The 26,453-nt window shown below is 68.0% G+C and overlaps 6 protein-coding genes and 1 long non-coding RNA gene across 14 annotated transcripts in view; 4 read left to right on the top strand and 3 right to left on the bottom strand.

Annotated features, from left to right (window-relative positions):
• The first annotated feature begins 402 nt into the window (after positions 1–402).
• On the top strand, positions 403–6,628 carry LOC141942331 (rho-related BTB domain-containing protein 2-like). Its single transcript, XM_074865320.1, has 9 exons — positions 403–647; positions 745–848; positions 2,451–2,636; positions 2,745–3,679; positions 3,863–3,981; positions 4,107–4,257; positions 4,422–4,510; positions 4,626–4,731; positions 4,818–6,628. Exons 1-9 carry the CDS (start codon positions 456–458, stop codon positions 4,985–4,987), a joined length of 2,052 nt encoding a protein of 683 aa, XP_074721421.1. The 5' UTR covers positions 403–455; the 3' UTR covers positions 4,988–6,628.
• Positions 6,629–6,729: 101 nt separating this feature from the next.
• On the bottom strand, positions 6,730–11,370 carry WDR54 (WD repeat domain 54). 5 transcript variants are annotated; one of them, XM_074865331.1, is made up of 10 exons: positions 11,290–11,370; positions 10,899–11,124; positions 10,130–10,192; positions 9,884–9,950; positions 9,548–9,604; positions 9,253–9,311; positions 8,264–8,364; positions 7,980–8,142; positions 7,829–7,903; positions 6,730–7,711 (listed from the first exon to the last, which is right to left on the bottom strand). In XM_074865331.1, the coding sequence occupies exons 1-10, from the start codon at positions 11,307–11,309 to the stop codon at positions 7,580–7,582; spliced, it is 963 nt and encodes a 320-aa protein (XP_074721432.1). In that variant the 5' UTR covers positions 11,310–11,370; the 3' UTR covers positions 6,730–7,579. The 5 variants fall into 5 exon arrangements, with proteins under 5 accessions (XP_074721432.1, XP_074721429.1, XP_074721428.1 ...); XM_074865328.1 differs by having other exon boundaries at positions 9,184–9,311; XM_074865327.1 differs by having other exon boundaries at positions 9,163–9,311.
• On the top strand, positions 11,308–13,663 carry C4H2orf81 (chromosome 4 C2orf81 homolog). Its single transcript, XM_074867526.1, has 4 exons — positions 11,308–11,364; positions 12,149–12,376; positions 12,454–12,654; positions 12,908–13,663. The coding sequence occupies exons 1-4, from the start codon at positions 11,308–11,310 to the stop codon at positions 13,661–13,663; spliced, it is 1,242 nt and encodes a 413-aa protein (XP_074723627.1).
• A 628-nt stretch (positions 13,664–14,291) lies between these two features.
• On the top strand, positions 14,292–17,037 carry LOC141942333 (retinol dehydrogenase 13-like). Of its 2 annotated transcripts, none has more exons than XM_074865325.1 (6): positions 14,292–14,527; positions 15,253–15,492; positions 15,588–15,677; positions 15,751–15,939; positions 16,492–16,598; positions 16,699–17,037. In XM_074865325.1, the coding sequence occupies exons 1-6, from the start codon at positions 14,371–14,373 to the stop codon at positions 16,891–16,893; spliced, it is 978 nt and encodes a 325-aa protein (XP_074721426.1). In that variant the 5' UTR covers positions 14,292–14,370; the 3' UTR covers positions 16,894–17,037. The 2 variants fall into 2 exon arrangements, with proteins under 2 accessions (XP_074721426.1, XP_074721425.1); XM_074865324.1 differs by lacking the exon at positions 14,292–14,527 and adding an exon at positions 14,537–15,167.
• Positions 16,871–19,986, bottom strand: LOC141942332 (uncharacterized). Of its 3 annotated transcripts, none has more exons than XM_074865323.1 (5): positions 19,693–19,986; positions 19,458–19,507; positions 18,904–19,112; positions 18,639–18,805; positions 16,871–17,932 (listed from the first exon to the last, which is right to left on the bottom strand). In XM_074865323.1, the coding sequence occupies exons 1-5, from the start codon at positions 19,789–19,791 to the stop codon at positions 16,871–16,873; spliced, it is 1,587 nt and encodes a 528-aa protein (XP_074721424.1). In that variant the 5' UTR covers positions 19,792–19,986. The 3 variants fall into 3 exon arrangements, with proteins under 3 accessions (XP_074721424.1, XP_074721422.1, XP_074721423.1); XM_074865321.1 differs by having other exon boundaries at positions 16,984–18,333; XM_074865322.1 differs by lacking the exon at positions 19,693–19,986 and having other exon boundaries at positions 16,984–18,333; positions 19,446–19,463.
• Positions 19,987–20,168: 182 nt separating this feature from the next.
• Positions 20,169–26,453, top strand: part of DCTN1 (dynactin subunit 1) — a 71,914-nt gene continuing 65,629 nt past the window's right edge. The window contains exon 1 of the mRNA XM_074865350.1: positions 20,169–20,247. The gene's annotated coding sequence lies outside the window, so the exon portion shown is untranslated. The remainder of the gene's footprint in view (positions 20,248–26,453) is intronic.
• Positions 21,036–24,593, bottom strand: LOC141942043 (uncharacterized). The gene is made up of 2 exons (XR_012628504.1): positions 22,050–24,593; positions 21,036–21,390 (listed from the first exon to the last, which is right to left on the bottom strand). It is a non-coding gene; the product is annotated as an uncharacterized LOC141942043 (long non-coding RNA).

Consider the following 26,453-nt stretch of genomic DNA (forward strand, 5'->3'; position numbering starts at 1 on the left):
CTGGTGTCACTGGTGTCACTGGTCCTGCCGGTGTCCCTGCTGTCCCTAGTGTCACTGCTGTCCCTGCTGTCCCCGCTCCCGCCGCTCCCCCCCGCTCTCCCCGGGGCTCGGGGCGGTTCCTCCGGCCGCGGGGGGCGGGGCCCGTCACGTGTGCGCGGCGCCCCCTGGCGGCGCTCCTTTGTCCGCGCGCGGGCGGGGCGGGGCGGCCGCGGATTGGCCGACGGCGCCGGGGGGGCGGGGCGAGTCGGGGCGGCTCTGCCTGCGATTGGCGGGGCCGTCGGGGCGGGTCCTGAGGGGCGGGGCCTGAGGGGCGAGGCGGGCGCGGATTGGCGGAGCGGGGGGGCGGGCGGGGTAACGGGGCCCGGGCGGCGGCACGGGCATGGGCGGGGGGCGGGGCTGAGCGCGGCCGCTCCGTGCGGGGCCGCTGCCCGGCGGGGGGGGGCCCGGCGGTGCCCATGGACCTGGACGTGGACTACGAGCGCCCCAACGTCGAGACCATCAAGTGCGTTGTGGTGGGCGACAACGCGGTGGGGAAAACGCGGCTGATCTGCGCCCGCGCCTGCAACGCCACGCTCAGCCAGTACCAGCTGCTGGCCACGCACGTCCCCACCGTCTGGGCCATCGACCAGTACCGCGTCTGCCAGGAGGTGCGGGGCGGCGGGGGGAGCGCCGGGCACGGGGGGGTGGGGGGAGGAGGCAACGCTGGGACCGGGGTGGTGACAGCGGCGGTCCGTGTCCCGGCAGGTGCTGGAGCGCTCCCGGGATGTGGTGGACGAGGTCAGCGTGTCCCTGCGCCTCTGGGACACCTTCGGGGACCACCACAAGGACCGGCGCTTTGCCTACGGCAGGTGGGACCGCGGGGCCCCTCAGCTCCCCCCCCAACCCCACCCCGACCCCCCCACCGGCACGTCGAGCCCCAGCAGCAGCATCCCGCCCCACCACTGGCACCCTGAGCCCTGCCACTGACACCCCGACCTGCCACCGGCACCCCCAGCCCTGCCACCGACACCCCGAGCCCTGCCACCGACACCCTGACCTGCCACCGGCACCCCCAGCCCTGCCACCGACACCCTGAGCCCTGCCACCAACACCCTGACCTGCCACCGGCACCCTGAGCCCTGCACCAACACCCCGACCTGCCACTGGCACCCCCAGCACGGGCACCCCAACTGTCACCCCAACCCACCACCGGCACCCCCAAGCACCAGCACCCCGACCCCCCAGCCCTGCCTGCCCAAGGGGACATGAAGCCAAAGGGCCCCCCCCCGGCTCCTGCCAGCACCCCGAGAGCAGCTCTGGCACCCCAAACCCTCGGGGGGGGCTGGGAGTGCCCCCACCTCCCATCCAGGGCACCCCGGGGGCACCGTGGTCCCCAGCTTGGGCAGCAGCGGGTCTGTGCGCCCCGACAGCCCCCCATCCCGGGCAGGGAGCTCGGGGTGCTCGCGGCTTCCCCAGCGGGCAGCCAGTCGCTGCCCCCCCGGCCCCCCCACTCGCTGGGCTGGAAACACCCCCCTTCCCCACGGCCGCTGGCACATCCAGGCTCTTATCGCCCGCCACACCGTGCCAGCACGGCTCGGCATGCTCTAATCTCCCCCCTGCACTGTCCAGGGCCGCGGTGGCTCTGCGGGCTGGGGTCACCCCTGGCCGGGGGGGGATGTGAGGGGCTGCCTCACCCCGGGGTGCCCGAGGTGCTCGGGGCTGCCCCAGCCTGACCCCGCGGGGTGGTGGCTGCCGGGTCCCGGCATCGCCGGCGGGTGAGCGGCGGCTCCCGTGCTGGCCGGGGGCCCGCAGGAGGCGGCCGGTGGCGTCTATCTTGGTCCCTGACACGGGCCCAGCTCCAAACGCGCCTCTTGGTCACGTCTCGGCAAAGCGCAGACTAAAAACAAACCGGGTCTGGGGCCACGTGGCCGCTCCCGGCCGCCTTATAAGGCCCCGGGGGCTGCGGGGACTTGGGTGCTGCTGGCACCTCCCGCGCGTCCCCTGTCACCTTGCCCGGGGAGGCTCCCGCGAGCCGCTGGCACCGCCGGCGCGGGGCTGGGACAACGGCAGCGGCGTGATGGCCCCATGCTGGGCACAGGGAAGGGGCTCGGGGTGGCTGGGCAGGGGCTGCCTGGCTGGTGGGTCCCTCCTGGCACCTGCCGGTGCTCGGCTGTGGCCCTGGTGCTTGGCGGGGTGTCTGCGGGGCCCCGGGCTGTGCTGCGCCTGCACCCGAGCCAGGGCTTGGCCAACTGTGGTGACCCAGAGCTGGGGGCCTGCGGCTCCCTCCTCAGCCTCAGCTGCTCCCAAGGGGCTCCCGGGGGTTGGAGGGTCCCAGTATGGGGGCACCCAACTGCAGTGATGGGTGTCCCTGGGCAGGGCTGGGACCCCAGTGCCGTTCTCTGAGCAAGGCGGGGTGCAGGGGGGAGCCCAGGGACGTGGGGTCACCCTCCTCCTCCTCCTCTCGGCCGCAGATCGGACGTGGTGGTGCTTTGCTTCTCGCTGGCGAACCCCAACTCCCTGCGCCACGTGAAGACGATGTGGTACCCCGAAATCAAGCACTTCTGCCCCCGGACGCCCATCGTGCTGGTGGGATGCCAGCTGGACCTGCGCTACGCCGACCTGGAGGCCGTCAACCGGGCCCGGCGCCCCTTGGCCAAGTGAGGCCCCCGGGCGGGCGGGCGGGCGGGGGGTGGCGGGGCCATCCGGGCCCCTCGGTGCGCGGTGACGCGGCCCCGCTCTCTCTGTGTGTCCCCCCCCAACTCCAGGCCCATCAAGCCCACGGACATCCTGCCCCCGGAGCGGGGCCATGAGGTGGCGAAGGAGCTGGGGGTGCCCTACTATGAGACCAGCGTGGTGGCCCAGTTCGGCATCAAGGACGTCTTCGACAATGCCATCCGCGCCGCCCTCATCTCCCGCCGCCACCTCCAGTTCTGGAAGTCCCACCTGAAGAAGATGCAGCGGCCGCTGCTGCAGGCCCCCTTCTTGCCCCCCAAACCCCCGCCCCCCGTTATCCAGGTCCCCGACCCACCGGCCAGCCGGGGTTGGGGCCCCGCCGCCCTCTTCTGCACCCCGCTCTGCGCCGACGTCGTCTTCCAGCTGCAGGGCGGCCAACGTGTCTTCGCCCACCGCGTCTACCTGGCCACCTCCTGCTCCAAGTTCTACGACCTCTTCACGCTGGAGGGGCCGCGGGGGGCGGCCAAGGAACCAGCTGCCCGCACCAAGAGCCTGGACGGGGAGCGGGGGGCCCTGGCCGAGGGGGGACGCGCCCCGCTGCGGACTTCGCAGAGCGACGACGCCCTGCGGCCAGCGGCGGGGGACGGGGTGGTGGCCACGGTGGCCGGTGGCGGCCGCGACCTGTCGGCGTGGGGCCGCGGCTTCGTCAGCCTGAGCTGGGAGGTGGTAGCGGAGCCGGTGGCGGGGCGGGAGAGGCGGATGGCGGTGGTGTGCATGGACTGGCGGGTGCAGGCCGAGCCCTTCCGCGCTGTGCTGGAGTATCTCTACACCGGGCGGCTGGACCAGGCCCGCGGCGACCTGATGCAGGTGGCCACCATTGCCGAGCTGCTGGAGGTCTTCGACCTGCGCATGATGGTGGCCAATGTGCTCAACAAGGAGAGCTTCATGAACCAGGAGATCACCAAGGCCTTCCACGTCCGCCGCGCCAACCGCATCAAGGAGTGCCTGGGAAAGGGGGTCTTTGCAGGTACGCGGGGGTTGGGGGGACCCCGGGGAGGCTCCCGGCCACCCCACTCCCCCTCCTGCCGCCACAGCCACCGTGGGTCAGGGTCCTGGATCGCCGCCGGGGCCAGCTCAGCCGCTGTGCTGGGTGCGGGGGGGTGCTGGGGTGTCCCGTCGCCGCACTCAGGCCGTCCCCTCGCCCTCCCAGACGTGGTTTTCCGCGTGGACGACGGGGCCGTGCCGGCGCACAAGCCGCTGCTGATCGCCGGCTGCGACTGGATGATGGCCATGTTCCGGGGGGCTTTCCGGGAGAGCTACGCCGCCGAGGTGAGGGGGGGATGGTGACACTGGGAGGGGACCAGCCCTGCCACGGGTGAGCCCCGCTGTCCCTCATGCTGGGGAGGAAGTGGGGGGGCTGTGCTGGGCCCCCCCAGACCCAACTCGTCCCGCAGGTCTCCCTGCCCGGCACCAACTGCGCCTGCCTGCGCGCCGTCCTCGACTTCCTCTACACCGGCGTCTTCACCCCCACGCCCGACCTGGACGCGATGGAGCTCCTCATCCTCACCAACCGCCTGTGCCTGCCGCGGCTGCAGGCACTCACAGGTCAGCACCCCCCCCCGGCCTCCACGTCACCCGCTGATACCGCGGGGACGGGGATCGATGCGTCCCCGGCGCGTCATTAACCGGCTCCTTACGCAAGAGCGGGCCGCGGGGGGCAGCTGGGGCGCACGTCCCTGGCACCGACAGCCCCCCCGTCCCCCCCCCAGAGCAGTACGCCGTGGATGAGCTGCTGCGAGCTTTTATGCAGCGGGTGGAGATCGACGAGCAGGTCATCATCTACCTGGAGATGACGCAGGTACGGCGGGAGGAGGAGGGACACACACACACACACACACACACACACACACACCCCCCCACGACCCCCGCGGGGCGCAGGCAGCTGCCCGTGCTCACCCCGTCTCTGCCCGCAGTTCCACAACGCCCGGCAGCTCGCGGCGTGGTGCCTGCACTACATCTGCACCAACTACAACAGCGTCTGCCGCCGCTTCCCCCGCGAGATGAAGTTCATGTCGGCAGGTACGGCGGCGCCGGGAGAAGGGGGGGCAGGGGGCAGGGAGGCGTCCCCCCCGCGCCCTGACGTGCCCGGTGCCGCGTTCCCGCAGAGAACCGGGCGCATTTCGAGCGGCACCGCTGGCCGCCCGTCTGGTACCTGAAGGAGGAGGATCTGTACCTGCGCTCCAAGAAGGAGCGGGAGCGGGAGGAGCAGCTGCAGCGCAAGCAGCACACCCGCAGCAAGTGGTGCTTCTGGCGGCCCTCACCCCACGTCTCCTGAGCCTGGGGAGAGGGGGGGCTATGGCAGGGATGGGGGGACGGCCACGTGGCCCCTCACCCTGCCATGGGCCACTGTGGCCCACCACGGGCTGCTGTGGCCCATCATGGGCCACTGTACCCTACCGTGGGCTACTGTGCCCCACTGTGGGCCACTGTACCCTGTCACGGGCTGCTGTGTCCCACCACAGGCTGCCGTAGCCTGCTGTGGGCCACCGTACCCTGCCGTGGGCCACTGTGCCCCACTGCGGGCCACCATACCCTGACACAGGCTGCTGTGTCCCACCACAGGCTGCCATAGCCTGCCATGGGCCACTGTGCCCCACTGCGGGCCACCATACCCTGACACAGGCTGCTGTGTCCCACCACAGGCTGCCATAGCCTGCCATGGGCCACCGTACCCTGCCATGGGCCGCTGTGCCCCACCACAGGCCACCGTACCCTGTTGTGGGCTGCTGTGCCCCACCATGGGCCACTGTACCCTGCTGTGGGCCACCGTGTCCCACTAAGGGCTGCCATTTCCCACTATGGGCCACCATACCCTGTTGTGGGCTGCTGTGTCCCACCACGGGCCACTGTACCCTGCCATGGGCCATCACAGGTCACTGTGTCCTGCCACAGGCTACTGTACCCCACCATGGGCTGCTGTACCCTGCCAAGGGCCACCGTGTCCCACCAAGGGCTGCCATTCCCTGCTGCGGGCCACCAGACCCCACTGTGGGCCACTGTACCCCGCCGTAGGCTGCTGTGTCCCACCATAGGCCACTGTGCCCCGTCATGGGCCACCATATGCCACCGTGGGCTGCTGTGTCCCACCACGAGCCACCGTGTCCCACCATTCCCTGTCACGGGCCACCGTACCCCGCTGTGGGCTGCTGTGACCCACCAAGGGCTGTCATTCCCCACTATGGGCCACCATTCCCCACCGTGGGCCACCGTGCCCTAACCAAGGGCTGCCGTACCCTGCCGCAGGCCACCATTCCCCGCCGTGGGCCACCGCCGGCTGCCGCCCGTTTACACCCCCCGGTCCCGGCTGTTTACAGGCGCTGTCCCGCCGTGCCTTCCCCCGGCGCGGGAGCGGGGCTGACCGTGCTGAACCGAACCGTGCCGAACCGTGCCGAGCCGGCAGGGCCCCCCCGCCCCGGCCAGCGCTGGTGCTACCTCTGACCGAGCAGTATTGGGGGGCTGGGGGACTACCCCCCCCACCCCGCCCGGGTGCTCCCCCCGGGCCGGGCTTGCTGGTGCTGTATTCCCGCCCCCCCCCAAACACCCCCAAGGAGGGGGGGGCCAAGCTGTGAGTGGGGCAGGAGGGTGGGGAGGGCGTGGGGGGCAGGCCCTGGGTGCTCCTGCCTGGGGAGGGGGATGTTGGGGATGGGGGGGGCTCAGCTTGCCCCCCCCTCCCCACCCCCCAGCTCATCTCTGTGCCTTGGACGAGCCCCCGCAGGGCCCCGGGGTGCGTCCCCGGGGGAGGCGGGGGGGTACCCCCGGGCTGAACTGCACAACCGTTTTTACACTTTTTTACCCCCACCCCGTGAGCACAGCGGCCCTCGGGGCCCCGCCACGCCCCCCCGGCCCCCCCCAGCACTGTGAGCGGGGCCTCTCAGCGTCGGCTGTTTTAACCTTTAATAAAGCCTTTTGTAACGGGCCTGGACTCTGCCCCCCCCGCCCCGCGGTGCTTGGCCGTCACCCACCCGGCGCTTCGACCCCCCCACGCAAAAAGGAGCGACACGGGGGGGCGGGGAGGGCTTCATTCAGGTGCGTTTATCATGGTGGGGGGATACAGAGCATATGGGGGGGTGGGGAACAGGAGGGGGGGGTGCTGGCCCAGAGCTGGAGGAGGGACAGCACAGTGGGGAAGGGGGGGACTGACCCCACCTGGGGGGTGCAGATCATAGGGGTGTCTGTGGCCCGTAGCATGGTGGGGGGGTAGCCTCCAGCTGGGAGCTCTCCCCCCTCCCAGGGCGTGTCCCAGGCTGAGCTCGCCCCACGGGATTGGGGCTGGGCCCCCCCCCATGCCCCCCCCCCACCCCTCCCCCCTTCCCAAGGTCCTGGGAGCGGAGCCAGAGACCGAGCTCATCCCGGGGGGGTCACACCAGCTCCCAGGGGTGGGATGGGGGGGTCGGGGCAGGGCAGCCCCTCAGGGAAGGGGCCGAGCATCTGCCCCTCCCATCTCCCAGCACAGCCTGGGCTGGGCAGGAGGTCTGGGGCGGGGGGACACTGGGGGGGATGGGCCACAGTGACCTGGGGGAGGGTCCCGGGGGGGCTCTGCCTTTCCCAGCCCCTGAGCGCAGCCGCAGCCCCACAGGTCTGGCCACGCCAGGTCCCACGGTGTGGGGGGGAAGGCCCTGGGGGGGCTCAGGGAGAGTCCCCTCCACGGGTGCTGCACCCACGAGGGCTCTCCCCCATCACAGGGGTTTTCCCTGGATCCTCTCCTGGAGCTGGGAGTGGGGGTGACGCTGGCTCAGCTCCACTGGTGCGCGGATTCCCACCCCAAGGCACTGCCCGGGCCCTGCGGGGCAGAACTCGGGGGTCTGGGGGGGGGTTCATCCCCCCTCCCCACCTCGCTTACGGTGCGGCGGTAGCCCGGCTCTCCTGCCTACGCCCGACCGTAGCGGAAGATCTCGCTCAGGTCGTAGCCGGTGACGGCGAAGGAGTTGCCCTCGGGGTCGCAGAAGCGGGCGCCGCAGACCTGGGTGTCAGTCACGCACTCGGCGTGACAGTGCTCGATCTGCGGCGGGGACGGGAGGCGTCACCTCGGGGCAACAGGCTGGCGAGGCCCACGCGGCCGGGCCAGTGTGCTGCGGCTGGAGCTTGCCCTTGGCACAAGAAGCAGCTGCAGACTCACCGCGACTTCGCCGGTGTCCGGGTTCCTGCTGAGCTTCCAGACGTGGACGAAGGAATCCTCCGCGCCCGACAGCAGCTGCGAGAGGAGGGGACGGGGGCTGTGGGGACCGTGGGGCTGCGGGACGGGGCGCGATGGTGCCGTGGTGCCGTACCTTTCCCGTCTGTGGTGCCACGTCCAGGGCGTAGATCCACCGAGCGTGAGCGTTGACCTCGGCGCGCAGGAGGCCGGTCGCCGCCTCGTACAGCCGGATCTGCCCGTTTCCGTAGCCAGCGGCCACGATGCCATTCCACAACTTCACCGAGGAGCAGGAGCAGCTGGGCACGGGGACATGCGTTGCAGGGCCGGGGCGGGGGGGCTGGTGCCAGGTTCCCCCCTCCCGGGACACCGCCGCGGCCTGGCTGGGGCCGTCCCGCTCCGTCCACCACCAGCGCTTACCCGAAGGCCGGGATTTTGCTGAGCAGCGTGAACTCCTCCCCCGTGCTCCAGACGCAGAGGGTCCCTGCGTCGTCGGCGCTCACCAGGTCACCGGCACCATCCTGCAGAGTCGCGGTGGGTCAGCCCCTGCCCCGGCACCCAGCTTGCCCCACCGCCACGCGGCGAAGCCAGAGCCAGCTGCAGAACGAGCGTGAGGTTTAGCAGCTTGTGAGATTTAATGGCTCGTGGAAACCACCGAGGCGTTTCGGGGCTCAGCTGGATCCCACCCGGGCACTGCCGCTCCGACGCGCCCACGGTGAGCCACGCTAATTACACCCAGGATGAAAATTTAGGCGGAACGGCTGCACCCCTCCTTCCGCGCCCGAGTCTGGATGCCCTTGGACTTGCCAAGGGATCACCCTGCGCCAGGCCCGGCTCCTGCGTTATGGAAACGCGGCACAAGGCCCCGGGGAGGCGCCTCGGAGCTGCCCGCGGACACAGAGAGGCTTTGGTGAAAACAAGCTCCGTATCCGGGCTAATTGGGAACCGGTTCGAAGCAATTCTGTGCTCAGGGGAGTCCCGAACATGGAGAAAGTTGAACGTAACTAATTAGGGGAAGTATAAGAAAGCGTCCTCGTTGGGGCGGAGGCAGCTAGTAATGAGGAAGCCAATTAGTGCGTCTGCAACGCGGGCGAGCTGGACCAGTGGAGGCTGCGCTCTGGGATCAGGCTCCGCCACCCCAGAGGCGACCAGGGCCGCGACCAGAGCCGCCGCCAGCCCCTCCGCTGCCGAGGGGGAAAGGTTCATGCCCGTGGCTCCCTCGTGGCCCATGGCAAAGCGCTGGCATCTCCACACAGGCCAAGGGGACGGCTGGGGTCCCCACTGTGCCCCGCCCACCCCGCCAGCACCAGGGACGGCACCGGCGCCGACTCCACACATACCGGCGCCTGGCCCAGCTCCGCCGCGATGTCGGTGATGGCGTCGCGGTGCTGCTCCAGGACCTCGCTCACCGTCACGTTGGTCCCTTTGGGGGGGATGTCAAACACCAGCACCAGCCCCGAGGACGTCCCTGCAGCCGGGCCGGAGCAGCCATCAGTGCTCACGGGGGAGGGGACGGACACACACACACACACACACACACTTATCTCCAGCTCCCACCACCCCCGGAACCCACTGCCCCCCTCCTTGGCCTGGAGCCGCTCCCTGCCACAGCCACAGCGCGAAGCAGCCCCTTGGGCTGACCCCATGCGGTTCCAGCGGCCCCGGCACCCCCCCAGTGCTGCCCTCCCTCCCTCCCCGGCTCACCCACACAGACGAAGCGCCCGCCAGCTGCCGCGATCCCTCGAGCGAACACGGCTCGTGCTGGAAGGAAACCCAGAGCTGGCCACTGTAGTTGCCACATCGGCTGCTCTCCGAGCCCCTTTGCAGCCCCCCCGAGCTCCCATCGAGCCAGGACACAGCGGTGGGGGTGACGCCTTCTCCAAACCCTCCCACTAAGCTGCCGAGTTGCCCCATCCTGGCTTGGGTGCGGGAGCCAGGTTGCCGGGGGCCTCCAGCATGGAGGAACCAGGCCGCGGTGTGGGAATCCCAGAGGAGAGCGGGTTGGGGGGCTCCTTGCCGCGCTCCCACCACGGGATTTACCTGGAGAATGCTCCGCGACGTCCAGCGCGTGCCAATAAACCATGATGGAGCCATCGGACTCGTACATCTGGAGAGGGAAAGCAACGGGGGGAGGCCCAGGAGGGCTTCGTGCTGCCCCGAGAGGTCTCGCAGGGAGCATGACAGCGTGCCGGGTGTGCAGCGGGACCCCCAGAAGGTTCCCCGTGCCCCCAGGAGCCCAGCTGTCCTCCCGGCACCCCGACTTCCCTTCGCACCCTCCGTGCTCACCTGGATCCCTCTCTGAGAGGTGAGCACCAGCAGCACCCGCGCCTGCAGGACGCACCAAGCAGCCTGGAAGGAAACAGGGAGCGGGAGAACAGGGTACAGGCCCTCGCCCACCTTCCTGGGGATGGCCAGTCCGTGGTTGTCCAGAGACAGGCGCATTTCTGGCTCCTGTTACCTCCCCAAGGTCCCTCAAACCTTCTCAGGAGGCCCATTCGCTCTCCCCCACCCTGTAATCAGGACACCGCGGGCTCCCGAGGCGAGTGCCGCCTCACCGGGGCACAGAAACCAGGGTAAAGGCCGAGAGACGGCGTCACGGTGAACCCCAGGCACCCCTGTCACCCTGTCCCGCTCTCACCGGCCCCAGTGAACCCGCCGGCAGCACCTGTGACCCTCTGCGCAGCCGTCCCTCCCCGCCACCTCCTCCGCAGGCACGCTGGGAGCCATTTGTCATTTTTTTGGGGTTGCTTCGGCTCCGCTTAGGAGGCAGTGGGGCACCGTGTACGGCCCAGGCTAAACCCACTTCCCGTGCGGCTGCCGGGGGAGCGGAGGTGCCTAAACGGCTGCTGCGTGTCACAGCCCTCCCGGTGACAGGTCTGCTGGCGGTGAGAAGGCAGCAGCTCACGAGCCCGCCAGCTCGCTCGCTCTCCCCCAGTGTACAACCCAGTGTGAAGGGCCCTGCAGCCCTGGGAAGGGGGGAGCAGGCAGGCCCCGAGAAGAGGCAGGGGGCGCAGGCGGACCCCGAAGAGGAGCAGGGGGACCCCCAGCCCCGTACCTGGGTGAGCAGCGAGGTGCTGACGGCCATGCCGCCCTCCTTGGCCTGCAGCTGGCGGTGGGAGAAGCCGAGCCCGTCGGCGGCGGCGCTGAGCAGGCTGAGGCTGGGGCCGTGCACGGCGCTGAGGGCGGCGAGCCGCCCGCCGGGCAGGCGCAGGACGCTGAGGTTGTTGTAGAGCGCCGCGCTGCTGCTCCGCAGGGGGATGCTCTGCTCCTTGCGGTACCGCCTGCGGGGCCGCGCCGGGTCAGGGGGGGCCGCGCCGGGCATACGGGCCGCGCACCCCTCCCAGAGGCGGCCCCGGCCCGGCCCCCGGCCCCGGCGCCCTCCCCGTATCCCCGCCAGGCCCCCCCTGCCCCCCGGTTCCCACCCCGGGCCTCCTCCCGCCGCTCACTCGGTGGTCGCCGCAGCCATGGCGACGGCGGCGCGGCGTGATGACGTAAGGGCGGCGCGCAGGGATGACGTCAGCGTGAGCGGCGCGTCCGGGAGGGGGGGGCAGAGCCAGCGTTGCTGTGGAGACCGGGACGCCTCCCGCCTCCGGGAGGGATGGCCGAGGTCTGGGGGGGGACCTGGGGTGTACTGGGGTGTGCTGGGGTGTACTGGGGTGTGCTGGGGGATATCGGGGTGTATTGGGGTGTGCTGGGGTCTGTGGGGACTGTTGGGGTGTGTTGGGGGTGTTGGGGTGTACTGGGGTGTGTCGGAATGTGTTGGGGTGTACTGGGATGTGCTGGGACATGCTGGGTTGTGCTGGGGTGTACTGGAATGTGCTGAGCTGTACTGGGGTGTGCTAAGTTGGGGTGTGCTGGGGTATATTCGAATGTACTGGGATGAGCTGGGGCACACTGGGGTGGCTGGGAGGGGTTAGGGTGATTTGCAATGTGCTGGGACATACTGGGGCGTGCTGCGATGTACTAGGGTGTATTGGGGTGTATTGGGATGTGCTGGGGTATATTGGGATGCACTGGGGCACACTGGGGTGCCATGTCAGAGATGCCCCCGCCGTGGGTTGGGGTACGGAGCCTCCCCCCGCTCCCCCGTACCCCGGCGTGGCTGCGGGGGCCTGGGGGGGGACAGAGCCCCCCCGGGCCGTGTTGGGGGGGTGGGGGGGCTGCTCTCCGGTCCTGCTCGAGCTGGGGGGGGCCCGTGGGCTGGATCCACGACACTGTTCTGGCCCTGGGCTATGGGTCCCCCTGTCCCCCCCCAACCCCGTCACCGAGGTGGGAGCCACAAGGCTTTGTCATCTCTCCCTGCAGAAAATGACCCCCCGGGAGCGGGCGGCCGCCCCCAAACCCCGCGGGGACAAATCCCGGCCCCCCACGGTCACCACTGGCCGAGTGGCCACCAGCCCCGGGCACCTGCCGGCGGGGGAATGGCTGCCCCTGCTTGAGGCTGAGCGCGGGGACAGGGACGTCGGGGATGTCGTGGCCGAGCTGCTGGGCTGCGTGCTGGACGCCTGTGCCCGAGCCCACGCGACTCGTGGGGTGAGCGCGCCCACAGCCCGCGTTTGGGGGGGTCCCGGGGTGCCGCGGGGGGGGCTCAGCGCTGGCTCTGCCCGCAGTGTGTGCCCTGGGCCGTGGGCTGGGCGCGGGACACCCTCCTGCAGATGGTCGCGGGGAGCTTCCCGGCGCGGGACGAGGGGGAGACAGACCCTGAGCGGGGACATGACGACGCTTGGAGGGAGGATGAGGAGCCCCAGCCCCCCCCCGCCGATTCCTGGGCGCGGGGCTCAGTGCCCGTCCTGACCCCGGGCCTGGGAGAGGTGAGATGGACCCCAAACCCCACCGTGGCCCCCACCATCCACCCACGGAGCCCCTGGTCCCGGTGGGGGGTCCTGGCAGGGCACAGCCTCCCCCAGACCCCCCCTGAGGAGGCAGGGGGGTTCATGCCAGGGTGGGGGCAAAGAGGGGTGGTTGGGGCTGCACCCCCCGGCCCGTGCGGCGCCACCGACTCCCAGTCACCCCCATGGGGCACCTGGACACACACCAGACCCCCCTTTGACCCCTCCCGGGCAGGTCTCCGGTTCATGTGCCCCATGCCAGTGTGGAAAGCAGAACCCCCCCGCCGGAGCTCCCCCCGCGCAGCCCCCATGTCCCGGCCAGGTCCCCAGCGCCAGCACCATCCTCCCTGTGCCAGGAACGTCCAGCCCGGAGCTGCCGCCAGCCGAGGCGGCCACCGTCCCCCGGCCCCCCCAGGGGAAACCACTGGCCCCCTGCCCACCACCGGGCCCGGCTGAGCCCCGTGGGCGGCCGGAGCGGGGACGGCGTCGACCGCGGTCATCGCGCGGGGATGCAGAGGGCAGCGGCGTGGCGGGGGGCCGTGTGCCACCACCGCCACCCTCCTGCACCAGCCCGGGGACGATGCGGCCAGGGAGGCCCCCGCGCAGCACGGCGGCAAAGCGAGGGGGGTCCGGCACCGTCCTGGGGGGCCCCGGCAGCCGGCCCAGGCGCTGGATCACGCCCCAGGTGGAGGTGCTGGACCCGGAGGCCAAGGCACCGGCGTGTCCACGGGGCACCCACCGGCACAGCCGGGCACCAGAGCTGGGCAGCCGGCGGCCGCCCCGAGGGCCGGTCACCACGGGGGGGTCCCCACTGCCCCCCATGCCCCGGCAGCTCGGCTCCTTGCTGGGCTCAGCTCAGCCGGCCCCCGGCGTGACCCTCAGCTGCGGTGGCAGCGAGAGGCACCAGCCCTGCGCCCCTGCGCCCGGCGAGGAGGAGGAGGAGGAGGAGGAGGAGGAGAAGGAGGACCCACCACCACCGCGGGGTCTCTGAGCGGTGCTGGGGCGAGCCCCCCGCTAGGTGCCAGCCCCATCCCGCGCCCCCGCGGCCCTGCCTGGCTCCCCGCCATGTCCCACGCATTTCCCACGACACAGCGCGGGGACACAGCCAGGCCAGAACCCCCCCAGGGACCCCCCGTCCCAGGCAGGCCCCTCGCCGGGGGCTTGCGGCAGGTTTCCCCCCACCGAGTTACCGCCACGAGCAGCCCTGCGCACGCTCTGCTAAAGAAAACAGGAATAAACTTAGGAGTTTTCTATCGCTCAGCTCCTGCCTGCTCCACGGCCGCCGCTCCCCATCCTGCTGAACCCCCCCAGCAGGTCCCTGCAGTGGCAGGGCCGTGGCCGAGTGTCCCCGGGGCCATCGTGGTGGCCCAAGGGCCGTGTGGCTCAGCCTCCCGCGGGCTCTGCCCCGCTGAAGCCCACTGAGCTGCATTGCCACTGGCTGGCCCTGGGCGCAGGAAGGGACCGTGCTGGGCCAGGGCCACCCGGCTGGCCCGTGCTGGACTCTGCCTCCCAGCCACACCCCGGTGCCCCCCGCACCCCAGCTGCGGCGCAGCGATTGGGGTGAGATACGCAGGTGTCGACACCCCGTCTGCAACCGCCTGGGCGTGTTTACAATCCTCCTCGCCAAACCTGCGCCATCTCCCCACGCACAGGCACAGCCGGTGCCCCACTGCCCCCCTCCCGCTGCCCCCCCCGGCCATGGAGCTGCCGAGCGCCTGCAGCCACCCGGGCTGGTTCCTCCTTGCGCTGCTCCTGGGACTGCTCCTCTGGGTCGGGAGACGACGCTCCTGGGACCCCCGCAAGTGCCCCACCGACCTCAGCGGCAAGACGGTGATTGTCACCGGAGCCAACAGCGGTGAGCGGGGACAGGGGGCAGGAGAGCGCTGGGGGGGTGCAGGACCCTCCGGCTGCAGGGTTGTGGGTCCAGCCGGGCCATGGCACCTGGGTGGTGGCAGCTCCGGGCTCCCCAGGGATGGAGAAGGGGCTGGGGGCGACAGCAGGATGCGATGGTGCTGTGGGGCGGCAGCGGGGGATGCGGGTCCCCCTCCTCCACCCGCTGCACCGCAGCCCCGGCTTTGGTGGCACAAACAGCGGCCGGTGGCCGGTCCTGGGACGTGCCCGACGCTCTCCCGGTGCCTACACGCTCACACCGGGTGCCGTCAGACGTCCCCCGCACCGCGCTGCCCACTGGCTACTGTGCCACCCGCTCTGGAGCCGGTGCCCGGTGAGTCGCCCTGGCCGGCCACCAGCCTCTGCCCGGGAGCAGCTTGGCCTCACCGGGCTCCGGGCAGCCCCGTGCCCGCGGTTCCTGCCCGGCCTCTGCGTCTGGACTCTGCCCCGGCGGGTTAATGACCGACGGCCGAGGCCACCGCGCCGCAGCCGGTGCCCAGGGACAGGGTGGCCCCACGTGAGGGGGGTCCATCCCCCGCCGCTGCCTGTTGCTTCCCGCTGTGCCGCAGCACCGACGCGGGGCCGTGCCGGCACAGCGCTGCCAGGTGGGTTCGGTGGCCATGGGGGCACAGACCCCCAGGGCCCCCCTCGCCGCGGGGACCGTGCGGGGATCAGCTCTGTGTGCCGCAGGCATCGGCAAGTGCGTGGCCCTGGAGCTGGCCCGCAGGAATGCCCGCACCATCCTGGCGTGCCGGAACCGGGAGCGGGGCCAGGCGGCGGTGGAGGAGATCCGTGCAGCCACCGGCAACCCCGCGGTGCTGCTGCGGCTGCTGGACACCGGCTCGCTGGCCTCGGTGCGTGCCTTCGCCCAGGCCGTGCTGCGGGAGGAGACGCGCCTGGACGTGCTGGTGAACAACGCCGGCCTCACCGGTACGTGCTGGGGCAGGGCCGGGGCTCCGCTGCCCGTCCCGCTGCGGCGGGTGATGCCGGCCCGGCCCCACGGTGCCCCACGGCCCCTCTTCCAGGGCTGCCCTTTGCCATCACGCCGGAGGGGCTGGAGCAGACCTTCGCCACCAACTACCTGGGCCCGTTCCTGCTCACCAACCTGCTGCTGGGTGAGCACCGGGGGCTGCCGGGGCCAGGGGGTGCCGGGGGGCCCCCTCCCCGCTCACCCTCTGCTCCACACAGACCTCCTGAAGGCCTCGGCGCCCGCCCGCGTCATCAACGTCTCGTCCTTCCGGCACAGCGCGGGCACCGCCGACAGCCGCTACCTCACCGGGCAGGAGCGGCCGCGCAGCTTCGACGCCGCCTACAACAGCACCAAACTGATGAACGTCCTCTTCACCGCCGAGCTGGCGCGGCGCCTGCAGGGCACCGGTGGGTGCTGGGCTGTGCCATGCTGGGCTGCTCCTTGCCACGCAGTGCCGTGCCGTGCCATGCCCCGCTGTGCCACAACTTGCCCGGCTGTTCTGTGCCATGCCATGCCACATCTTGTTGCGCCGCACCATGCTGTGCCACGCTTTGCCAGGCTGTGCTGAGCCATGCCAGGCAGTGCCAGGCGGTGCTGTGCGGTGCCATACAACACCCAGCTGTACCCTGCTGAGCCATGCCGGGCCCTTCCCGGGGAGGGCTGCACAGTCTGCTTGTCCCACCCTCCCTGTGCTGCTCTGCCATGAGACCGGGGCCGTGTGATGGGGCTGGGGGGGCGGGTCTCAGCCCTGGTGGAAATGCCCCAGGGCCCCCCACGGGTGGCTGAGCCCTGGCTGGGGGTGGCCCCTATGCCGGGGCACAGAGGAGCCCCTGCTCTGTGGCCAGGCCGGGGGCTGCTCTAGCAATGAGGGACTTGGGTGTAGGGTCCTGCCCACACTGGGGGTCCCCGCGGCACAGCCGTGTCCCCCCCGGCGTGGTGCTGATGGCAGGGCTTGGCAGGGGTGACGGCCAACGCGCTGAGCCCCGGCGTGGTGAGCACCAGCATCATGCGCCACTTCGGCTGGGCCGTGCGGGCACTCTTCGCCCTTGCCCGCCCCTTCATGAAGGTGAGTGGGGGCAGGTGGGGGGGGGTCCCATGGCCCTGGGGGGGGGTCGGGGCGCGGTGAGGGTGGCTGGGCCCCCTCCTCACCTCACTGCACCCGGCAGTCGGCGGAGCAGGGGGCCATCAGCACCATTTACTGCGCCATCTCGGAGGAGCTCTCGGGCGTCACAGGCCGGTACGTGGACAGCGAGTGTGGGCTGGCGCTGCCCTCGGCGGCTGCCCGCGACACCGGCCTGGCCCGCAAGCTCTGGGAAGAGTCGGAGCGGCTGACGGGGCTCACGGGCGGCCCACGGCACTGAGCCAGCACCGGCCGTGCTCCCTGGGGCCAAAAGGGGCTGGGCTGTGCCAGGCCAGGCGTCGCGACGGGGGCACAGATGGTTCTGCCGGGCGCCGTGTAACTCCTTTATTAAAGAGCTCGGCGCAGCCGGCACCAGCTACTCCCAGGTGATGTCCAGGTCCAGGCGCTGCTTCCGCACGGCCTGCAGGAAGCCGTCGTAGTCGCGGCGGTGGACGTCCTGGCAGCGGGACAGGTCCAGGCGGTGCAGGCGGCCCTCGGAGGCCAGCAGCAGCCACACAGTCGGGCTGGACACGCGGCTCTCGGCCAGCGAGAGCTCCTGCAGCTCCAACAGCGGCTGCCCCGGCGCCGCCAGCACCGTCTCGAAAACCGAGTCCAGCGGGAAGGGGACACCGAGCAGGCGGAGGGTCTGCAGGCGTGGGGCATGGCACAGCAGCGAGGCCAGCGTGGCGCGCAGCGCCAGCCCGTGCCGGGCCGGGAAGACGCTGGTGGTGCTGGCCAGGGCGAGGGAGAAGCTGTGGAGCTGGGGGAGGCTGTGGGGCAGCAGGTCGGTGTCCCAGCGGGGCGGCTCGGCCGGGCTCCCTCCGTCGGCATCGGCGTGCGGCGGGGCGTGCAGCTCGGCGCTGAAGGCCCGCAGGCCGGGGCAGGCGGCAAGCAGGGCGGCCAGCGAGAGCTCGTCCTGGCAACAGAAGCCGTGCAGGGCCAGCGTCTGCAGGCGGGGGCCCAGGCTCCGCGCCAGCGGCAGCACCTCTGCCAGCACCCGGCCTCGCTGCCCAGTGCAGCCCAGCGTCAGCCGGGCCAGGCGGCCCCAACCCAGCAGCTCCCGGCCACCCGCCGCGCCCGCGCCGTCCCCCAGCCACACACCGGCCTCCTCGGCCCACGGACAGACGGCACGGACAGCGGCCAGCGCCGGCTCCTCCACCTCCTCCACCTGCCGCAGCGGCAGGGTGAGCGGGGGGCCCCCCACGCCAGCCCCCCGCCGCCGCGCCAGCTCCTCCAGCGAGGGGAAACCCTCGGCGTCCCCTGCGGCGTCCAGCTGTTGCCTGTGCAGGAGGAGGAGGGCATCCGGCACAGCACCGTGGGCCAGGAACTCCAAGCGTGGCAGGGCCAGCAGCAGGAAGGCCAAGGCCGCCACCGCGTCGCCATCCCCCGCCGCGGGCTCCAGGCCGCGGGCCAAGAGGACGCGGAGCGCGGGGCAGCAGAGGGACCGCGCCAGCGGGTCGTAGGCCAGGTGCCGCAGGGCGCGCGGGGAAACCTTCTTGCAGTGGGACACGTCCAGCTCCCGCAGGCGCCGGCAGCAGGAGCCCACGGCCGAGAGCACCGGGAGGTTGGCCTGGGTCTCGGCCAGCCCCAGGCGGCCCAGCTGCGGCAGCCCCTCCGCCAGGTCCACCAGTGCGGCCGCCGAGAGCCGGCTGCAGCCATGCAGGTCCAGGGAGCTCAGGCTCTGCCGGCAGCACGGGGAGCCCCCTCAGCAGGGTGGGGCGGGGGGACTCTGACACCCCTCTGCCCCCCTCTGCACCCACCCACGGAGCGGGGGCACCCCCAGATCCCTTACCCAGCCTCACTAAGCAGGGACACCCCCAGCCCCCCTCACACAGGCTGATGGAGCATGGGCACCCCCAGCCTCCCTCCCCCAGCCCCACAGAGCGTGGGCACCCCCAGATCCCTTTCTCCACCCCCCCAGAGCGTGGGCACCCCCACATCCCTTCCCCCAGCCCCACAGAGCGTGGGCACTCCCAGCCCACTGACCTTGCAGCGCAGGGCGATGAGCTGGCCGATGGCGTTGCTGGCGAGGCCGGGGCAGGGCCGCAGGCTCAGCTCCCGCAGGTGTGGCAGCAGGAGGAGGTGCAGCGCTGCCCGTGTCAGGCGCCGGCTCTCGCCCAGCAGCCGGATCAGCTCCTGCACCAAACTCCCGGCTGCGGGGTGGGGGGAGCTGGGGGTCAGCAAGAGCCCCGGCACGGCCCACCCATCCTCGTTCTCCACGCGGAGGGGGTCCCTGGCCCCCGTGTCTCACCCAGGTCGTTGAAAGGGCCCATGACGAAGCGGAACTGGTACTCGTCCAGGTAGTTCTCGCTGTAGTCCTTCACCCATAGGCTCTGCATGTGCTGGGCCAGGTTCTGCAGGCAGAGGCTGCCCAGCGCCGGCACCTCCTTCCGCCGGGGCATCTGGCTGCTGCTGCGGGGGAAAGGCGGGGGCTGCCTGGAGGCCCCAGGCCGCCGTGAGCTGCGGCAGGAACGGTGGCTCGTCAGGGCCCCACTTTACTTTGGGTGCGTTTTGACCCTTTCTGTAAAATCGGGTTACGAAAGTCCTGCCTGGGTGCGTGCGGCCTCGCCCAGGCTGGCGGCTCCACCCGGGGCTCGTCTGGGGTCAGCGAGCGCGGGTTTCAGTTTCGCGTGACCTCGTGCAGCAGCACGGTGGGTTATCCTCGGGGGAAAACCCACCGTGACCCCCGAGCTCCGACCGGCGCCCCCCGAACCCGCCGGCCGAGCAGAGCGGGACAAACCAACCACCCCCAGAGCCCCCCGCCAAGGGCGGGGACAGACACCCCAAACTCACCCGCACACTCACCTCCGGCCAGGCAGGTCGACCACCGGCGGGTACGGGAGAGCACCGGGAAGCTGGGTAGAAGCATTAATCAGGGTGTTAATTAGGACCGGCAACACTTGGGCGATCGCACTGTGGCAGCGCCCCGGGAGTCAGGTGTCACCCTCTGGACACAGAGTGGGGCGCGGGGGGCTGCCCGTCTCCAAGTCACCGGTCCCAGGACCAGCCCCCCCCCCGTCCCCGCTCCGGGAGCACTTACCGACAGTTCCACGTCCTGTCCCGTTTCCTCCTCCCGGCCCGGCCCGGCCCGGCCCGGCCCGGCCCCACCTCCCCGGCGGGCGGGACCCGGCCCCACCATGACAGGCCCCACACCCCGCCGCGCCCCATTGTACCGGGCACTGGCCCCCACCCCTCAGCTAGGCAGCCTTGCTCGCCGCAGTCAGGCCCGGCCCGGTGCCCCGCCGCCGGGCAGAGCCGCTCCACCGCCCCTCGCCGGTGCTGAGGGCGCGGCGCGCCCCGCCGCCCGCTTGTCCCTTCTCCCCCGCCATAGTGTGCCCTGCTCTCCGCGCCCGCTGGGCTTCACTCTCCTCACTGCGCCTGCGCGCTGCCGGGAGGCCCCTTCTGCCCGCTTGACCCCTGAGGGTTGTCCCGCGCTATGCCTGATGCTAAACTCGGCCGGCCGTGGGGCTGCGCGGTGCGGCGGTGCCGTGGACAGCCCGAAGGGGCCTAGTGGGGGCCTCGCAGGCGGGCGGAGGGCCGCTGGCTTCCGAGGGCGGGAGCCGGTGAGCGGCGCTGGGGAGCGGCCGGGCGGCAGGTACCGGGCGGGGGGGCCCTTGGTGTGCGGGGGGGGCGGGACTTTGGGGGGTGTGTGGGGCCCTTGGGGTGTGTGTGTGTGTGTGTGTGTGGCGGGGCCGGGGCCTCCTGACGTGTGAGGGGATTCCCCCACCGCAGTGTGTGTGTATTTTGGGGTGCGGGGGGGGGGGGAAGGTGTCGTGTTGGTGCTGGGGTGCGGAGCGTCCCCATCTCCGTGGGGGTTTATGGGGGTTTGGGGGGGGTGGGGCGTTTCCTGCCGTGGGCTGAGGGCTCGGTGTTGGGGTGGAGGCCGAAGGTCCGTGCTGGGGGGACCCCAGCGGGGTGTGTGTTGGGGGGGCAGTGCTGGGGGGACCCCAGCCCCCATGGGGTGTATGTCGCGGGGGGAGCACTCGCGGGTGCGGAGCCTGGCTCGGTGCAGGCTCTGTTCCCCGCCCCCCACCGTGGGGTGACTCAGGGATCCCCCAGGCCTGGCCCCCCACCGCCGCAGAGGTAGGAGCAGCTCTGCAGTGGGGAGGGGGATCGCCCGTCCCGGTGGGTGCTGGGCCCTCCAGTACGGGCTGGCCCAGGCAATGTGGGTCCCACAGCGGTGCTGCCCGTGCTCTCGCTGCGTCTTGGGTCCCTTCCCCTGCTTGGGAGCACCCCGGGCCCGCGGAGGGCGGCTGGGCACTGGCGTTTGTGGGGGCACAGGCAGCTGCGGCCGTGACAGAGTTGCCTGGCTCAGGTTGGAAGAACCTTCGCAGGTAGCGGCAGAGGTCGCCTCGGACCAGTGACTGAGCACATGAGCCCTCGGTAGAGACAAGGATTCTGTTTTGTGCAGATATTTCCAGCAGCAAATATAAAGACAGATGAGAGCAGCTCCAAGAGGCCGGTGTGCCTGGGGAGTATTATGGCAGCGGAACTGTCTGAATTCACAGACACTTGCATTAAATTTTCTTTTCTGGGAAGAAAAAAGCGTCATCTTTCACTTTAATCAGCTGCTGTTTGTAGCTGCGGGTGTTGGGGTTTGTTTCCAAGTGTAATTCACCTTTTTCCTCAGTGTGGTGCTGGAAACCATCAGTCTGTCTGGGAATCGGTGGCTGGCTGGCTCCCTTGCGCGGGGTGCGGTGGAATGGTTTCGTGACAGACTCGTTTGGGGTGACGGAATCTGCACCACAGGAAAAAAAAACCCAACATGGTCACTCCAGATTGCCCGTGGAAACGCCTCTGCTCGTACCGTAAAGATAAAACTCGCTTTGCCGTCGTAACCCTGAATGTTAACTTTAAACGTTCGCCCAGCTGCGAAACACGAGAAAATCTTGCTGCTTCGAGTGGTTTCCAGCCTCTCCCGGCAGCTCGTGCCGCTCGCAGGGGCTGCGCCGGCCTCCGGAGGTTTCTGTGCTGGGAATGGGAGGTTCGTGCAGATAATCTGCGCCTCCCCCATCCGGGTGCACTATCGGTTCTGAGTTAAAGGTTGAGCCGAAACGTTATTAGAAATGAAGGTTGAAGAAATAACATTTAGGAAGGAGCATAAATTGCACAAGCTGAAGGGGTCAGCTCTTGGATTGGAAGGATTTGGAGGGGGCGCAGGAGTGTGTCAGCCTTTGGGTAATTGGGCTAATTTGTGTGTGTCACGGCTGTTTAGTGGCCAAGAAGGAAAGAGGAATTGTTATGGCCGAGTATTTCCTCTCCCATAGTCTAGTAAAGGTACAGTATAGCTTTTCCAGCGAGAATTCTGTCTGTTGGGTACGTGGAAGTACGAGCTGGAGCCCTTGTTAGCGGAATATTTGAATAATTGACTGATCAAATTAAGACTGGGCCACGTACCTCAGTGATGTTGTAGGGGGTGTGTTAAAGCCGCACGCCTGCCCACGCATAGCCCTGGTCCTCAGCACAGCGGCGTTTAGTCGGTGCCTTGAATTCTCCCGATGAATGCAGTCACTTTTGCGTTTGAAGGAATTAATTTCCCCCCCCCTACGGCTGCCGGGGCGGTGCTGAGAGGTGGGTGTGCGGAGGAGAGCGCCGTGCCTCTGCGCCAGGCGTCGGAACGGGGCTCCGAGAGGCTGCAAACCCTCGGAGGGGAGCCTGGCCCCGGCGCTGCCATGTTCCCCTCCCAGAATCACCGGCATAACCCCTCTTCCCTGCTCACCACCGCTGCTGTGCCCGCCCTGGAGGAGTTTCCCCAAAATATGAGCCAGGCGCGTGTGAGCTGAGGGGCTGTGCTGGGCTTTTGCCGTTAAATGGGTCTTTCACCACACCGGGGCAGGAGGTTTGGGGCAGTCACGCACTGTTGGGTTGCAGCAGAACCATCCGGGGTCGTCCCCTGTGGCTGTGCCGGCCCACAGCCTCTGGGGATTCTAAACCTTTGACAAATTAAACCTTTCTGTGTGGTTTTGCTGACAGTGCGCTGTGGCAGTAAGTCCCGGCTGGGTTCACAGACGGGATAAGCCCCCGCAGCGGGCGTCGAGCGAAACCTCTGTCCGTAGGCCGGTGGCGTTCTGCAGCGTTGCAGAGACGAGCACGGAACTCGGCGCAGCGGTTTTTTGGTTCCCTTCTTTTGTTAAACCCTGCCAGTCTGCTGGCGTTCGCACGAGAGCTTCCCCGTGCGTGCTGGTGGGGCTCTGACACGAGCCGTCGGCTTCACCGGGGAGGCCTGGATGGGGGTGTTATGTTTGGGGTTTGTTTGTTTTAAGATCCAGTCAAGGTGTTGCCGTGTGACCTTGGGCTAATTTCTTCTTTCCTTTTCAAGTGTGGAGACGGTGTCTGTGACCCACTTCACAGGCTCTCCGGAGGGCGCTTTGCTAAACGAGACGCAAGGTGCTTCCGAGCTCCTTCGCAATGTTTGAGGGGGAGTACCAGCAATTTTTATTTGTCTTTTTAAGAGAAGGGAGGTTTCAGGAGCTACAGCACTGGGGGCTTCCTGTGGGTGGCTGTGTCGTACTAATGCGCTGTAAAGCCCCAGACCCCAGGCGGGACTTGTGGAAGCTAAATCAAGGCGGGGTTTTACACCCATTCCTAAGGAGTTTGCAACTCTGTTTCGTTCGTTTGAAAAATACCTAAAGCATGCAAAACGGTGAGGAAGAAAATGGCCCGTAAATGTGCAGGGGGGCTGTGGTGGCAAGGCCCGCAGCTCTTCGGCTCGCTCCTCCCCGTGGCACAGCGAGGAGTGCTCTTCGGCCAGGTTTTTGATTGATTTATTGGTTTTTAGGGGGGAAAAAATGCCTCGCGGCCCCAGATAACGCCACCACAGGCTGGTGGGAGGTGGCGTCGTGCCTTGCTGCGGGCGCCCCCGGTTCCCGGCCCGCTGAGGGAAAGGGGGCTTTTCGGCCAGGAATTCCGTGATGAGCGATGGAGAGAAGTTTGTTAAGGGTGATAATTGCTCAGAAAAGAGAGCAGAGGCAGTTGTGTAAACGCTGAACCGCACCAGCTGCTTTTCCAGCAGTTGGTCAAAGTCTCATGAGGAATAAACAGTTGTGGTTGCTCTGACTCTGGGGGCAGCGAAGCAGAGCAGGCCTGTATTGAAATTGCCTTTTCTTGATGTAATTAAACCCAGCGAAGGCAAAATGCCACCGACCCGGTGATGGCTGGGGCTCGGTGGCTGTGGAAGGGCGCTCAGCTGTGAAATAACGAGTGAGTTGTTTTGATGGAGATGAGCTAAAATCGACTGACCTCCTCCTGCTACCCGGGAGCCGGGGCTGGTCCGCAGCATCCTTTGCCTTTCGGTCCGTTGCCGTGGTTACCGTCTCCCGGCAGCGCTGCCGTATCGATTGCAATCCTGCGAGTTTCGGGTTCAGCTCGAAAAGAAAACCCATTCAACCTGCGGGGTGAGAAGCACCAGCCGGAGCCCGCTCCCGCGTCCTTGCGCGGCGGCTGCGGCGCGGCTGCGGCTGTGCGGTGGTGCAGCCACGCAGGGCGCAGGCTCGCAGCGCCCGCTCCCCGGGTCCTAGTGCCTCGGATCCATTCTCCTTTGGAAACCGGGGTGGGTGCCCCGTGGCCGGTGCAGCGCTGGCCTCGGGCGACGGCTGCAGCCCCTCCTCTGGCCGCCTTGCTGGCGTTCAGCAGCGTCGCGCCGGCCGCCCGGTTCCCACAACCTGTTTTTAAACAGGCGAGGAGGGGTCCCCAAAATCTTCTCCCGGTGCTTGGGCGCAGCTGGGGTGCGGGGGCACAAGGTTTGGGTGCTCTCTGCTCTCTCTCCAGAGGTGTTGCTGCTGTCCCTGCCAGCCCTGTCTCTTACCGCGGGGTTCAAACTCCAAACCGCGTTGGTTTTCATTGTTTACAAGCGGCACAGGCAGAGGTGCTTTATTTTAGGTGGTGGATGCCTGTGCTGGAGGTCAAGCACCTGCATCACTGTGGTCTGCAACGGCCTGAGCCCACCTGTGCCGTGGGCGTACAGGGACAGGATGATGCTCCAAAAAGATCACGGTCTAAATATAAATATAAAATGGGACACGTTGGGATACGGACCCACAGAAGGCACAAAGAATTTATGGGGCAGGAGTGGTCAGTGTGGTGGGCTTCAGCCTCACTACAGCAGCTCTGTGTCTGTTGTTCGTGACTGGAGGTCATCGCAAAGGAGAACTTTAATTATGGTTTTAATGGCTCAGCAGATTCTTCTCTGTATTATTGGCCTCATATAGTGGCTCTTGGGAGACAGAAATAAGACTGTACTGCTGGGAGCCGTGCTGAAACAGGAGCTGGAGTCGAGATCTGGCTCTTGCACCAGCCACAGGCCCAAATCTGCCTCCGCGTGCCGGCCCGTTGCGCTGAGCCGTGCCGTAACCGGGGGCGAACTGGGGGGAGCGGGGAGCTGGCGGGGGTGTGCCAGGGCAGAGCGCGTTTGCCGTGCGGTCCTTCACTTCTCGGGCAGGAACAGCGAGAGCCCCAGCTGACTTTCGGGTCACCTGGGGGAGTATGAGTGACTTCGAGTTTAACTAAAACAGTCTTAAACTCAGCAAACTCGATCTGGATTTACGCTGGCACAGTAAAGACAGAACCTTGAAGTGCTGGGTTTAGAATTTCTTTTCTGAATGCAAGTTTGCTGGGAAACTGAGCTGCTTATAATTCAAGAAGCTTTGCTGAAGCAATTTCACAGGGAGATGTGTGTGTATATATAAAATACATAGAGAGAAATACAATAAGATGGAATTTTGCTCTTCCTAAATAAATAGTGGGGAGCTTGCTTAAACTGAGTAAGTTGGTTTTGGACTAGGTGATCTTAAAGGTCTTTTCCAACCTAGATGATTCTGTGATTCTGTTAGCGTCCGAGCTGCTCGGCGTGTGGAGTGTTTCTTATCGCAGATTTCAGCAAAGTCTCTAAACTGCACATTCCTTGGCCTTTCCACCGCAGTTCCTCTGTAACGGGGAGGATTACGTCGAGCGTTTGGGCGGCTGCCAGACACTCGCTGCGGGTCTGGACAAAGCCGTGGCTGTGAGCGGGGGCCTGCGGCCCTGGGGAGGGGGGTACCCGGGGTGGGGATGGGTGGAGATCTGTCACGTTTGCCACTTTTTTGTGGGTGGCTGAAGATCGCCCCAAACTTGGGGCGAGGGTGACCCGGGTGTGTGAAGCATGACCCGGGCTGATCGGGTTCAGTCTCCCGTGCGAATCCTCATCCCCTGGCATGAGAGGTGGGACCATGGTCGTTGTGAAGGCTGACGTTTCCTGTGGGTTGCTAAACTAAATTTATGAAAGAGTGTTAAAACAGTAAATATTTTTCCAAAGCTTTACCGTGAACCCAAAAATTGGGTGTGTCTTTGTGGAAAAGGGGATGATGCTGTAGTTTCTGGTAGCTGTGGCAGCCTCTGGAAGTGCCAGGAAGATTTATTCATCTTCGTTATTTTGTTGGGTTGAAACTGCAGTTTGTGCAAAAATGACAGCGGCTGGGTTTGGAGAAACACGTGAATTGTTTTCTCTTGATAGAGGAGGCTTTGGGCCTAAATCTACTGGTTCTGCAGGGGCTGCAGCAGCCAACCGCCAGCTCCATCGGGTGGATATTTTTTTGTTTGCACTGATTGCTTGAGACTGTCTCAGAATTACAGAAACCTTCACATGGCCCCATGTAATGCAGTTCCAGTGAACTAATAAAGCTACTGTCTAACCCTGGCTTCTTGTCTTTCCATCAAGTTTTAATCTTCATCCAAAGTCCATGTAGTAAATGAGGAATGAAAACAGAAAATGGTGGATGGCGCTGTGGATTTTTGTTAGGCTAAGAAAAGGTTTCTCCTTGAAGGTGT

This window comes from Strix uralensis, chromosome 4 (genome assembly GCF_047716275.1).
Source record: "Strix uralensis isolate ZFMK-TIS-50842 chromosome 4, bStrUra1, whole genome shotgun sequence".
NCBI lineage: Eukaryota > Metazoa > Chordata > Aves > Strigiformes > Strigidae > Strix > Strix uralensis.